Genomic DNA, 14,788 nt, shown 5'->3' with positions numbered 1-14,788 from the left:
TGTAAGTTAAGACTATATATTTAATAAGTTCCTATTGGAACTTATCACTGGGTTCCTGTTGGGTGGGGCTAGTACACAATGGGCTCAGCCTGTTGTCTTGAAACTGAGGGGGCAGTCCTCTTACCTTGTCTCACAACTTCAATGTGCCCCCACTCCCTGGGCCTTCCCTGCCTTTTACTACTCCTTTTGATTCTTCAAAGTTCAGCTCAAGTTCTGGAAGCTTCCGTGATACCCTCAGAATTCTCTCCCACCTCCAAAGCCCATCACATTCATTTGGTGGTGGGGAAGAAATCATAAAGGAGTTGGCATGTCGTAGTGCAGACTTTCTCCACCTTGGCACTGTTGACATTTGGCGCTGGATAATTCTTCATTGTGGAGTGCGTCTCCTCCCCCAGTGTGACAACCCAAATGTCTACAAACATTGCCGGATGTCCCATGAGGGACAAAAATCACTTCTGGTTCAGACCCACTGTTGAAGCATGATCCTCACGTATCAGGTAATGTGCTAGACTCTGTGCAGACTTTATTCATGGCCACATCCTATTTTTTTTTACCTTTTTCTTCTTTTTGCTTCAGTTTGCTCACTTATTTCTAACTTATTTTGTACTGCACCTTTACCATTGTAAACCTTTTTTTACAAGGCAGGTAATATATAATCACTCACGGCTTCTTTGAAACTTTTTTTTTTTTCTTAAGGGTGAGGGAGCAGCAAGGAATGCTTAAATTCAGAGGTCACCCTCAGATGCTCAAAATCCGTAGACAGACCTCGGCCACCACTCGCCTCCCAACACGGGCACCCTTCTCTGGCCGTGTCCGTGTCTCCAGCCCTGGCTTTGGCCACGCTGCCCTTGGCATCACCTTTTAACAAGTGAACACTGAAGACTGGAGATCTATGTTTAATAACTGGGCTAAGGTCTAAATAACAAACCCTGGAGGATCAAAAATATCTGAGTTCATGATATCTTCAGCGCTGTTTTGTTTACTTTCTCTCCATAGACCCATCCTTGTTACTTCACTGAATTTTAGTCTACAGAACTGGGATTGTGTCTCTTGGGAATACTGTGCCTTTCTTATGGTGGCATAGGAATAGTTATCTACAGGGAAAACAGGCTTTTCTTTTAGCTCTCCAGAAACCCCAAAAATGAGAGAATGGGGGGGTATAAAAATCTGATACTAAAAGTATTCATTTTCTATCATTTATCTTATACTTCACTTGAAACTATTCAATACTTTTGAAGCTGCAGAAAATACATTACAAGAAAAAACCAAATCATCTCAATCATTACTTTAATGTACAGCCTTAGCTTCCTGGCATTCCCCTCATTTCCCCAGGGGAAGGCTATTTCTCCAAGTTATTTCTTTTCAATTGATTTGCTAGGATTTCAATCTCTTTAGACCTTTTGCATTAGAGGAAGAAACAAGTCTGCTTTTTCCCCTCAACTTGGGGGGTTTGGAGTTTATCACAGTCTTTCCTTATTTAACTACCTATAGAATTGAATTTGAATTCTATAAATTGCCTTTTAGGACCAAAAGTTCGAAATCAAAGTGTATCAGCATCACATCCTCAAAATCGGAGACGGAGAGGTTAAGTTTCTTACTTCTGCTAGCTCTTCAAACGCATGTGGGGAAAAGGGATCTTGATAAATGGATTTCTGAAAGGAGAAATGAAGACACCAACAAAGGCATGTGTTGCATGTTCTGTCCAAGGGCTAGTTTATCTCCTGCAATTTTGGTTTGCTGTCATCAAGAGGACATTGTGCAGGGCAGCCCTAATGTCTGCTGAGGATTCAATTATTTTACAGTCCAGGCGATTTTAGGCAAATCCACTTTGAATCAGAACTACAATTCAATGAAGTCAGTATTTTACAGCTAATGAAATGAAGACCTAATGGCTAACTAATGCACAACGAACGTACAATTTCCAGTCCATGCACTTCCCATCAGAACTGAAGAATTTGTTACGTCTAAAGCTCTCCTGTCTTGGTCAGGAAGTCTCTACTTAACTTTAGGCCAAAAATAAATCTTTATTACAGTTAAGAAATATAAATATTAACATCACTATATTTAGAGGAAAACTGTTAGATTAAACCTCCGAAACCAGAGCACTTGCCATCAAGAGTTCAGAATAGGATTTCTGAGAACTGGAAAGGATCTTAGAAATGATTTTACAGTATGAGGTCAGGTTGTCTCATAACATTTATATTTCTTTTTCCACTTTTCTTAATTGGGAGGCAGCAGGTAGAGTAGAAAGTTCTTGATGCACTGGGGTCTAGATTTATCTTTATTAGCCGGAACCCCAGGCATGTTATTTCACCTCACTGAACCCATTTTTATTTTAATGACAGAGGTGGACTAGATGACCTTCCAGCTCTATTGTTATGTGAATCTGCTATGCTTATCCTTTAGCTTTTTTTTTTTTTCCGTCGCGGAGCACAGGCCCCGGACGCACAGGCCCAGCGGCCATGGTCCACGGGCCCAGCCGCTCCGCGGCACGCGGGATCCTCCTGGACTGGGGCACGAACCCGTGTCCCCTGCATCGGCAGGCAGACTCTCAACCACTGCGCCACCAGGGAAGCCCTATGCTTATCCTGATAGGAAAATCCTGATGAGGAAAATCAAATTGTTACAACTTTCGCTTAACCTTTAGTCTTTTTTTTTTTTTGCTTCAAAGTTACTTGCTGTCAGCTGGGTCTTGATTTTCATCTCTGCTGTAGCGATCTAAACGTGATCGCCTCTCACACTTATTCTTTCCACACAGGCAGCAGCAGAGGCAATGATGTGGTGCGGATTGTAAAAACTTCTGTACCAGAAAATCAAACTGAACTCCCTAATTCATAACGTTTTCGAAGATTTTTCTCCGTGGGTTTCTTTGCGCCATGTTCTTCTGTTGTTTTTTTCTCCCTTTAAAAAAAATTTCCAAAGCCCCTCCTGTACCCTCTCAGAGTAGAGCTTATTTATTAATAGAATACATCTGAGCTGCTTCCTCATAGCAAAAGATTACAATTTGAATTGGGAAGAAGATGACTTGAACAGTAATATTTATATACTCCTTACTACGTTCCAAGCACTGGTGTACCTACTTTCTATATATGAAGGCGTTTAACCCTTCAGAGCTCTGTGAAGTAGATACACATATCCCTTACTATCCAAATCTATTCGGTTCCTGAGGTCAGTGTTTAGAAATCAGAGTTCAGTGAGCAAGTTTGAATGGCCAGGGAAACTTCATTATCTGAATTTACGTTAGTTTACCCACTTGGGATGGGGTAAGGCCTGACCTTAAACCAAATAAATGTCATTCAAAAGTGTAAACCCTTTTGGTTCCTTTATTATAATAGCAAGAGTTTAGGGAGAGTTCAGACAGTGATAGATATTTATCCCATTATCCCCAGTTTACAGATGAGGAAACAGAAGCACTGGTAGGTTAAGTAAACTGCCCAAGTTCTCATGGCTCGTGTGGCAGAGCAAGCAATCTTACCCAGGCACTAAGGCACCAGGGTCAGGACCATGCTTGTGCTAGATGGCCCAGCTAAACTGCTTTGTGGCCAATGGTGTCATCCACGCACATCACTACTCTAGCTTTTCTGGGCATGTGTTCGGGGAGGTTAGCCAGAGTTCCCAACCCATTTTTTTCCAGAGCTCATTTGCTCAACAGACTTTGATGATATGTTCTGTTAGCACCAATACAAACAAGTTTCAGACAATGAAACTTGCTTTTTGTATAGCTTAACAGTTTAATTACATGGCTTAAGGAACCATGATGGAACCATGATTTAGTCAACGTCTTGAATGAATTCCACCACTGTGGATGAAACGGTGATCTTTCTCTTGTAGAGCAATAGGAAAAGCAGACCTCCCACAGCAGAAAATGCAAGTTGAAGGGCAGTGTAACTTGAGCTCTCTGGGCAATCCAGCGTGCACCTCTGAAAACTTAGGGCCTTTTCAAAGCATTGCTTGTCCTCAACTAATCATGCTTGTGAGACCTGCTTCCCATTGCCAGTTAAGTTCACAACTATCATTTAGTCCTTCAGTATTTCCTAGATTATTTAAAGAATGATACGAGCAACGATTTTCCTTCAGAGCTCAGCCAGGGCCCCCATGAAATTGTGCAAAAGCATGCGTGCTCTTCACCTTCAGGACGTGCTCTCACATGTGTCAACTGACTGCTGTCCAAGTGAACACCAGAGGATGAGCTCACACTTAATGGGTTAAAGAAAATCTTAGCTATTAAGCTGACAGGTAGTATATCTTTATAAATTTTAGTGAAAAATAAATTCCTGCTTGATTTCAAAGTCTATTTACACTTTCATGCAGCAACAAGGCTAGGCATAAATTAGGATTATAATTATTACATTCCACCAGTAACAGTAACAAGGAAAATATACCTCCTTGGAGGCCTTCCAGATAATAAGGACTCTGGCTATGCCTGCCATTCAGAGTGTCTGCTTCTTTGTCATCATGTGGAAAAAGGTCAAAGGTATGCGGCCATGTACCAGGAGGCCCAAGAAGTCACACTTTAAATACGAGGCAAACTCCTCAAATAACCCTTCAGTTTAAGAAGAGTAAAAATGTCATTGTAGGGCTTCCCTGGTGGCACAGTGGTTGAGAGTCCACCTGCTGATGCAGGGTACACGGGTTCATGCCCCAGTCCAGGAAGATCCCACATGCCGCGGAGGGGCTGGGCCCGTGAGCCATGGCCACTGAGCCTGCGCGTCCGGAGCCTGTGCTCTGCAATGGGAGAAGCCACAACAGTGAGAGGCTCGCGTACCGCAAAAAAAAAAGAAAAAAAAAAATGAAAAAAAGTCATTGTAGTGAATTGCAATACAAAAAGTACATGAGGTTTAAGACAAAACTGAGACTTAACATGTCAGTGTGAAATTTCCAACTATGCATCTAGCATCCCTGGTGATTTTGGATACTCTGATGGAAAGCACAGAGATTCAGTGTCTAAGTCACTCAAGGAGAACCAGACTTAGAAAATCTAGGTTCTAATCTAGACTCATCATTTACCAGCTGTGTGACCTTGGATGAGTCACTTGCCCTCTGTATAAGCCTCAGTGTCTTTTTCTGGTTAAGAGGAAGTTACACTGAACCATCTTCAAGGTCCCTTTCAGCTCTAAAAGCCTTGTAGTTCTTGTTTATGGTTTAGAGCTCTAATTTGCATAATTTTGCCTAATCTATTATTTCTAATGGATCCTATCTGTTTACTCAGTGTGGAGATTTCATATCACTGTGAAATATCCCTTGGAGATCCCAAAGATCTGACCAAATATAAACTGCTAATATTCCACTAATTAGGCTATTACTGCTCAGCAAATGAAGGCTAACCAATACTTCCAAATGCAAGATACACCATAAGAAGGTTTAACCAATAACCAGACGCTTATCAAAACTCCTGTATCTTTTCTTTATAATCTCTGTCTCATCAAATCTCCAGAAGATAACTTCAGGGTTCACTAGACATTAACTGAATATACCCCCTATTGTAAATGTTCGTAATTTTGTTGTTTTTAGTTGAAATACCCTGATTTTCCTTTTTAAAGTATTTACATAAGTGAGAGAAGTAAATAGAACTGAAGGAGTCAAGATTAAAAATTCCCTTAAGCACATACATAAATTTCATAATACATATCACCCGAATATTTACAAAAAAATTTTAAATTTAATAATCATTGCCATATTTTCTCATGATTTATACAATTAAAAAATAAGCCTGTGCATTCACATAGACTTTTAAAAATACAGCATCTGTTTGAATCACAAATGATTAGCAAAATCCATTACTTCATAGTTTACCATCATCCATAAAAACCTCACTTCACTGAATATTTAGGAAAAAACAGGCTGGTGTTCAATGGGAAAGTATATTACAGTCAAGGGCAGTTTTAATTTTAAAGGCACAAATCTTCATAGGAATCTATTTGTAACCTTTTGACATTGCAGTAGCAATATGGTAAAAGTCTCTAGTCTGCGAATAAGTCAGTTTCCTTTCATGACTGATGGTGATCAGTATGAAACGCTGGGAGGTACACCCTATAATTTAGGAATTGGTGTGGCCGCCAGTGCTATGCTTTCAATGGCACACTCATCGGTTCCTCTGCGGATCCGGAAGTAACCACCCTCACCCCAGCCAGCGCCCCAGCTGTTTTTAACAATCCAGTAATCCAGTCCAGAGGCCAAGTCAGTGCCATAGCCCACCAGCAGGACGGCGTGATTGGTCAGCTCAAAGGGGTTGAAAGGGTCTCTCAGACCAGTGTGGTGGTAGATCCCCTTGTGGTAGTGGAAGAAGTCATCGTAGACTTCAAACGCAACTGCCACGGGCCCATGATGGACCAGCTCAAGCTTCATCAGGGCTTCATTGCAGCCCCCATAGAAACCTCCCACATAGTGGTACTCGGAGGAGTAGTAATGGAAGCAGTCCTCTTTCAGTTTGCATGGAGAATCTGTGCCTGTGTAGGGGAAGCAGGCCTCTTCCACCAGCCCAAAATCTTGGGCATACTTTCCTGCGATGAGGTATGGGAAGCCACCTTTACAGCCTGAGGATGAAGAACACACAGAGTTATTATTACCCTCCATTAGAAAGGGGTACAAAAGAAACTGTCCCATTTCATGTTTTTTCTTTTCTACGCCATTAATTATTCTTTATGTCACCCCTAGAAGTTGTTTCTTAGCTTAAATACCACTTCATTCATCCATCCATCAGCCATCTATTTGACAGACATTTATTTGGCACCTCATATGGAAGGTAGCTTCGTGGTTAAGTGGGAGGCTCTAAAGCCTGACTATATAGGCTCAATCCAAAACTGGGTTAAGAATTGATAATTTCTCTGTACCTCTGTTTACTTATCTGTAAAATATAGATAGCAATAGCACCTTCCTTGTAGGATTAAATGAATTACTTCATGTAAAAGCAATAAAAGTTCGCTATTATTGTCATTATTAAATAGCCAGACACTTCCTCAAGGAAGTGTTCTCTGACCGCCTCTTGCAGAAAAGTCTAAATTAGGTCCCCATATCCTTCCTCCAGTCCTGGCCCTATTACAAGCATATCTCAGAGACACTGCAGGTTCAGTTCCAGATTACCACAATAAAGCAAATATCACAATAAAGTCACACAAACGTTTTGGTTTCCTAGTGCATATAAAAGTTATGTTTACAGTCTACTGTAGTCTATTAAGTGTGCATTTTGTCTAAGAAACAGCACACACACCTTAATTTTAAAATGCTTTATTGCTAAAAGAAAAAACCGCTAACCATCACCAGAGCATTTAATGAGTTATAATCTTTTTGCTGGCAGAGGGTTGGAAATATTTCAAGAATTACCAAAATGTGATAAAGAGACATGAAGTGAGCAAATCCTGTTGCAAAAATGGCACTGACAGACCTGCTCGATGCAGGGTTGCCACGAACCTTCAATTTGTACAAAAAACCATGCTGTATCTGAGAAGCACAATAAAATGAGGTATGCCTGTATACACATCCAGAACCCTTTTTCTTCATTGTTCTTATAATTATTTAATTTCTATTTTCCTCACTTAACTGTAAGCTTCATGAGGGTAAGGACTCTCTTGATACTTCAGAGTCCCCAGGGCCCAAAAGTCTTTTGATTTGCATTTCTCTAATAATTAGTGATATTGAGCAGCTTTTCATGTGCCTCTTGGCCATCTGTATGTCTTCTTTGGAGAGGTGTCTATTTAGGTCTTCTGCCCATTTTTTGACTGGGTTATTTAGTTTTTTAATATTGAGCTGCATGAGCTGTTTATATATTTTGGAGATTAATCCTTTGTCCGTTGATTCATTTGCAAATATTTTCGCCCATTCTGAGGATTATCTTTTCGTCTTGTTTATGGTTTCCTTTGCTGTGCAAAAGCTTTTAAGTTTCATTAGGTCCCATTTGTTGATTTCTGTTTTTTATTTCTATTACTCTAGGAGGTGGATCAAAACAGATCTTGCTGTGATTTATGTCAAAGAGTGTTCTTCCTATGTTTACCTCTAAGAGTTTTATAGTGTCCAATTTTACATTTAGGTCTCTAATCCATTTTGAGTTTATTTTTGTGTATAGTGTTAGGGAGTGTTCTAATTTCATTCTTTTACATGTAGCTGTCCAGTTTTCCCAGCACCACTTACTGAAGAGACTGTCTTTTTGCCATCGTATATCCTTGCCTCCTTTGTCATAGCTTAGTTGACCATAAGTGCGTGGGTTTATCTCTGGGCTTTCTATCTTGTTCCATTGATCTATATTTCTGTTTTTGTGGCAGCACCATATTATCTTGATTACTGTAGCTTTGTAGTATAGTCTGAAGTCAGGGAGCCTGATTGCTCCAGCTCTGCTTTTTTCCCTCAAGACTGCTTTGGGTATTCGGGGTCTTTTGTGTCTCCATACACATTTTAAGGTCTTTTGTTCTGGTTCTGTGAAAAATGCCATTGGTAATTTGATAGGGATTGCATTGAATCTGTAGATTGCTTTGGGTAGTATAGTTATTTTTACAATATTGATTCTTCCAATCCAAGAACATGCTATCTCTCTCCATCTGTTGGTATCATCTTTAATTTCTTTCATCAGTGTCTTAGAGTTTTCTGCTTACAGGTCTTTTATCTCCTTAGGTAAGTTTATTCCTAGGTATTTTACTCTTTTTGTTGCAATGGTAAATGGGAGTGTTTCCTTAATTTCTCTTTCAGATTCTTCGTCATTAGTATATAGGAATGCAAGAGATTTCTGTGCATTAATTTTGTATCCTGCAACTTTACCAAATTCATTGATTAGCTCTAGTAGTTTTCTGGTGGCCTCTTTAGGATTTTCTATGTATAGTATCATGTCATCTGCAGTGACAGTTTTACTTCTTCTTTCCCGATTTGTAGTCCTTTTATTTCTTTTCCTTCTCTGATTGCCATGGCTAGGACTTCCAAAACTATGTTGAATAACAGTGGTGAGAGTGGACATCCTTGTCTGGTTCCTGATCTTAGAGGAAATGCTTTCAGTTTTTCACCATTAAGAATGATGTTTGCTGTGCGTTTGTCATATATGGCCTTTATTATGTTGAGGTAGGTTCCCTCTATGCCCACTTTCTGGAGAGTTTTGATCATAAATGGGTATTGAATTTTTTCAAAAGCTTTTTCTGAATCTATTGAGATAATCATATGGTTTTTATTCTTCAATTTGTTAATATAGTGTATCACATTGATTGATTTTCGCATACTGAAGAATCCTTGCATCCCTGGGATAAATCCCCGTTGATCATGGTGTTTGATCCTTTTAATGTGTTGTTGGATTCTGTTTGCTAGTATTTTGTTGAGGATTTTTGCATCTATATTCATCAGTGACATTGGTCTATAATTTTCTTTTGTTGTAGCATCTTTGTCTGGTTTTGGTATTAGGGTGATGGTGGCCTCATAGAATGAGTTTGGGAGTGTTCCTTCCTCTGCAATATTTTGGAAGAGTTTGAGAAGGATAGGTGTTTGCTCTTCTCTAAATGTTTGATAGAATTCACCTGTGAAGCCATCTGGTCCTGGACTTTTGTTTGTTGGAAGGTTTTTAATCACAGTTTCAATTTCATTACTTGTGATTGGTCTGTTCATATTTTCTATTTCTTCCTGGTTCAGTCTTGGAAGGTTATACCTTTCTAAGAATTTGTCCATTTCTTCCAGGTTGTCCATTTTATTGGCATAGAGTTGCTTGTAGTAGTCTTTTAGGATGCTTTGTATTTCTGGGGTGTCTGTTGCAACTTCTCCTTTTTCATTTCTAATTTTAGTGATTTGTATCCTCTCCCTCTTTTTCTCAATGAGTCTGGCTAATGGTTTATCAATATGGTTTATCTTCTCAAAGAACCAGCTTTTAGTTTTATTGATCTTTGCTATTGTTTTCTTTGTTTCTATTTCATTTATTTCTGCTCTGATTTTTATGATTTCTTTCCTTCTGCTAACTTTCGGTTTTGTTTGTTCTTCTTTCTCTAGTTCCTTTAGGTGTAAGGTAAGATTGTTTATTTGAGATTTTTCTTGTTTCTTGAGGTAGGCTTCTATAGCTATAAACTTCCCTCTTAGAACTGCTTTTGCTGCATCCTATAGGTTTTGGTTAGTCGTTTCATTGTCATTTGTCTCTAGGTACTTTTTGATTTCTTCAGTGATCTCTTTGTTATTTAGTAACGTATTGTTTTGCCTCCATGTGTTTGTTTTTTACATTTTTTTCCCTGTAATTCATTTCTAATCTCATAGCATGTGGTCAGAAAAGATGATTGATACGATTTCAATTTTCTTAAATTTACTTAGGCTTGATTTGTGACCCAAGATGTAATCTATCCTGGAGAATGTTCCATGCGCACTTGAGAAGAAAGTGTAATCTGCTGTTTTTGGATGGAATGTCCTATAAATATCGATTAAATCTATCTGGTCTATTGTGTCATTTAAAGCTTCTGTTTCCTTATTAATTATCTGTTTGGATGAGCTGTCCATTGGTTTAAGTGAGGTGTTAAAAATCCCCCACTATTACTGTGTTACTGTCAATTTCCTCTTTTATAGCTGTTAGCAGTTGCCTATGTATTGTGGTGCTCCTATGTTGGGTGCATATATATTTATAATTGTTATATCTTCTTCTTGGATTGTTCCCTTGATCATTATGCAGTGTCCTTCCTTGTCTCTTGTAACGTTCTTTATTTTAAAGTCTATTTTATCTGATATGAGTATTGCTACTCCAGCTTTCTTTTGATTTCCATTTGTATGGAATATCTTTTTCCATTCCCTCACTTTCAGTCTGTATGTGTCCCTAGGTCTGAAGTGGGTCACTTGTAAACAGCATATATATGGGTCTTGTTTTTGTATCCATTCAGCAAGCCTGTGTCTTTTGGTTGGAGCATTTAATACATTCACGTTCAAGGTAATTATCGATACGTATGTTCCTATGACCATTTTCTTAATTGTTTTGGGTTTGTTTTTGTAGGTCCTTATCTTCGCTTGTGTTTCCCACTTAGAGAAGTTCCTTTAGCATTTGTTGTAGAGCTGGTTTGGTGGTGGTGAATTCCCTTAGCTTTTGCTTGTCTGGAAAGCTTTTGATTTCTCCATCGAGTCTGAATGAGATCCTTGCCGGGTAGAGTAATCTTGGTTGTAGGTTCTTCCCGTTCATCACTTTAAGTATATCATGCCACTCCCTTCTGGCTTATAGAGTTTCTGCTGAGAAATCAGCTGTTAACCCTATGGGAGTTCCCTCGTATGTTATTTGTCATTTTTCCCTTGCTGCTTTCAATAATTTTTCTTTGTCTTTAATTTTTGCCAGTTTGATTACTATGTGTCTCAGTGTGTTTCTCCTTGGGTTTATCCTGTATGGGACTCTGTGCTTCATGGACTTGGGTGGCTGTTTCCTTTCCCATGTTAGGGAAGTTTTCGACTATAATCTCTGCAAATATTTTCTTGGGTCCTTTCTCTCTCTCTTCTCCTTCTGGGACCCCTGTAATGCGAATGTTGCTGCAGTTAATGTTGTCCCCACGGTCTCTTAGGCTGTCTTCATTTCTTTTCATCTGTTTTCTTTATTCTGTTCCGCAGCAGTGAATTCCACCATTCTGTCTTCCAGGTCACTTATCCATTCTTCTGCCTCAGTTATTCTGCTATTGATTCCTTCTAGTGTAGTTTTCATTTCAGTTATTGTATTGTTCATCTCTGTTTGTTTGTTCTTTAATTCTTCTAAGTGTTTTTTAAACATTTCTTGCATCTTCTCGATCTTTGTCTCCATTCTTTTTCCAAGGTCCTGGATCATCTTCACCTTCATTATTCTGAATCCTTTTCTGGAAGGTTGCCTATCTCCACTTCATTTAGTTGTTTTTCTGGGGTTTTATCTTGTTCCTTCATCTGGTACATAGATAGCCCTCTGCCTTTTCATGTTGTCTATCTTTCTGTGAATCGCACCCAGGTTTTCTGACAGAAGACATTATGATCTCTCTACTATCCTATCCTTATGCCTTTGCCAACAATGGCAAACTACACACAGGTAAACAGTGCCTGAAATACAACACATACCTTGAGCATACTGGCTGCAAGACACAACCTCCTGAGGACTCAAGATTGGGGTCTGGGTATTGTTGGTTAGTATACGGATTCTTGCTTCCATCATCCCCATAGAAGCAAATGAGTAGCAGCTTCCACAAGACCCTGGTGATAGAAAAGAAGGATATATAACCCAAGAGACCTTTGATGCACTCAAAAGAATCAGAGAAACCTTAAGTGCATGACATACATTAATATATTTATATTGAGTGTTGCGGTTTTTGTTCATAAGGATCAGCACAATAAAGAAGATTCAATCAAAGAATGCTACTGACCTTACAGGCAAACATTAAGATTTTAGTTTTTTCACCAAAAGGCAAACATTACTATATGGGGCTTTCCTTGAAAATATTTTGGGAGAAAAAAACCTCCTAACTTCTGCAAAGCATTTGACAATATTCTTTTTTTTTTTTTAACATCTTTATTGGCGTATAATTGCTTTACAATGGTGTGTTAGTTTCTGCTTTATAACAAAGTGAATCAGCTATACATATACATATATCCCCATATCTCCTCCCTCTTGCGTCTCCCTCCCACCTTCCCTATCCCACCCCTCTAGGTGGTCACAAAGCACCAAGCTGATCTCCCTGTGCTATGCGGCTGCTTCCCACCGGCTATCTGTTTTACATTTGGTAGTGTATATATGTCCATGCCACTCTCTCACTTCGTCCCAGCTTACCCTTCCCCCTCCCTGTGTCCTCAAGTCTATTCTCTATGTCTGCATCTTTATTCCTGTCCTGCCCCTAGGTCCTTCAGAACCTTTTTTTCAATATACCATATATATGCGTTAGCATACAGTATTTATTTTTCTCTTTCTGACTTACTTCACTTTGTATGACAGTCTCTAGGTCCATCCACCTCACTACAAATAACTCAATTTCGCTTCTTTTTATGGCCGAGTAATATTCCACTGTATATATGTGCCACATCTTCTTTATCCATTCATCTGTTGATGGACACTTAGGTTGCTTCCATTTGGCAGTATTCTTAATAATGCAGAAATGATTTACATTTGCAACATTCTGAGCCATCAACTTGAGAGAAAATAATGGAGGGATACATATAAGCTAAGCTTTTAAATATCTCCAGAGACGCATTTTCTAAAGCCCTTGTTGGATGGAATTAACCCTAATAATGGCTCAGGTATGGGTGTATTATAGTAGAGAGTTGGATTCAACCAGGGTCAAGGAGGCAAAATACAACAAAGTCCAAGGGGGTAAGAGAATAATTACAATGATAGATATGGTATTTAAGGTGGCCAGTAAGGAAGTAAAGATATAAAGCAGATGGAGGTAGTGAAATGGAAAATAAATTGAAAAGTAGCTGTATGGAGGTAGGGGAGAAGGGAAAAGAAAACAGCTTTATTTAATATGTAAATGCTCTGGCAAGACAAAATAAATTTACTTAAGAAGCATATGCTAGGAATATAGTTGCTGCTTCAAGAGAAGAAAAAATATTGTATTATGAGGTAATTTATATAAAAATATTTTTATCTGTTTCTTCAATATGTGTGAGTAGAAGAAATACACAGAATAAAATATGGAATGTATGTAACAAAACTGGGATTTCCACTTATTACAATTCTAGAAAGAAATGAGCATAACTTAATATCCCCATTATGATACAGCCTCTTTCACCTCTGCCACTGATACAAATTCTACATGGAGATATGCTTGTACCAAACGTGAGACACTGGTATTAAATGAAGTTGACATGTTACTCAAGTTACTAATATTAATTAGTTACCAAATTACTTGAATGGTAAGCACTCCCTTGTGCACATAAAGTAAGACGAACGAACAGACAATATTACAGTTCAAAACACTCATTCTACATAAAGACAATGCTGCCTTTGTTCTCTTTAATAAGTCTGAATTTACTTAGTGAATGTCTTCCTCCGAAAAGTATTAAGAACACTGTCCATTAAAAATATGAGGGGCTCTGTTTTTCTCTTCTCCAGGTAACTGTTCATTCATGTCCCTCCCTGAGTACAAAGGAAAGCCAGGATACTCTATGCTCAGCCTCTAACATTCTTAAGCCTACTTGAATTACTTAATACCGTTTTCCTCAAACTAAATTGTGAATTTCTTTGAGTATTTACAGGAAATCTGTTTTCTTCACCTTGATGCCTGATGCAATGAAGGAACTCAGTGCATCTTTGTAGAAAGAAAAGTCAAATTATGAATAAGTGGATACATATTTATATCCAGGAAAGAAGGTTATTTCAATGGAAACAGTTAATATTTACTTTTAGTCCATTAGAGCCCTATCACCCTGTAACTGCTACCATTCTGATGGTCCCCAAAATTCTCCCTGTAAACATCTCAGATTTATCCATACTGCTTTTGCCACTGAGGGATCACCTAAATTATGAAGATTAGAAGAGAAACATTTGGAAAGGGGCCTTGGGACTCATCTAGTGTGTAACCTACTCAAAAATACATACACTGAGATTCAAAAAGAAGCACTGACCTGTCCAAAGTCACAAAACTAAAGGGTGGCAGGTGCTAGCATCTAAGTGTCTCCTAATGCAGAGTACTGTCTTTTTCCATTTATAGATCAGTATCTACTTTAAAGAATTTTCACATTTCTGTTCCCTGTCTTCTAGTTACTAGATAGAATGAAATTAATGTGCACATTTTGTTTTCAAAACCATCCAAATAATACTATCCTTAGGACTCCTCTTTCAAATGACAGAAGGTCAAAGAACTAGATGAGTGACAGTAAATGGCCAAGGCCAGTGTTCCTTTCTTGAGACATCAGG

The 14,788-nt window shown here is 38.7% G+C and overlaps 1 protein-coding gene across 1 annotated transcript in view; it reads right to left on the bottom strand.

Moving 5' to 3' along the window:
- Nucleotides 1–5,579: 5,579 nt before the first annotated feature.
- CTSC (cathepsin C) overlaps nucleotides 5,580–14,788 on the bottom strand; it is a 38,499-nt gene continuing 29,290 nt past the window's right edge. The window contains exons 6-7 of the mRNA XM_065881723.1: nucleotides 11,998–12,129; nucleotides 5,580–6,533 (exon numbers count right to left, since the gene is read on the bottom strand). Of these exons, the coding sequence (XP_065737795.1) occupies nucleotides 6,031–6,533; nucleotides 11,998–12,129 (635 nt within the window). The 3' untranslated portion in view covers nucleotides 5,580–6,030. The remainder of the gene's footprint in view (nucleotides 6,534–11,997; nucleotides 12,130–14,788) is intronic.

This window comes from Phocoena phocoena, chromosome 8 (genome assembly GCF_963924675.1).
Source record: "Phocoena phocoena chromosome 8, mPhoPho1.1, whole genome shotgun sequence".
NCBI classification, from domain to species: Eukaryota; Metazoa; Chordata; class Mammalia; order Artiodactyla; family Phocoenidae; genus Phocoena; species Phocoena phocoena.
This window is presented reverse-complemented; position numbering and strand designations above follow the sequence as displayed.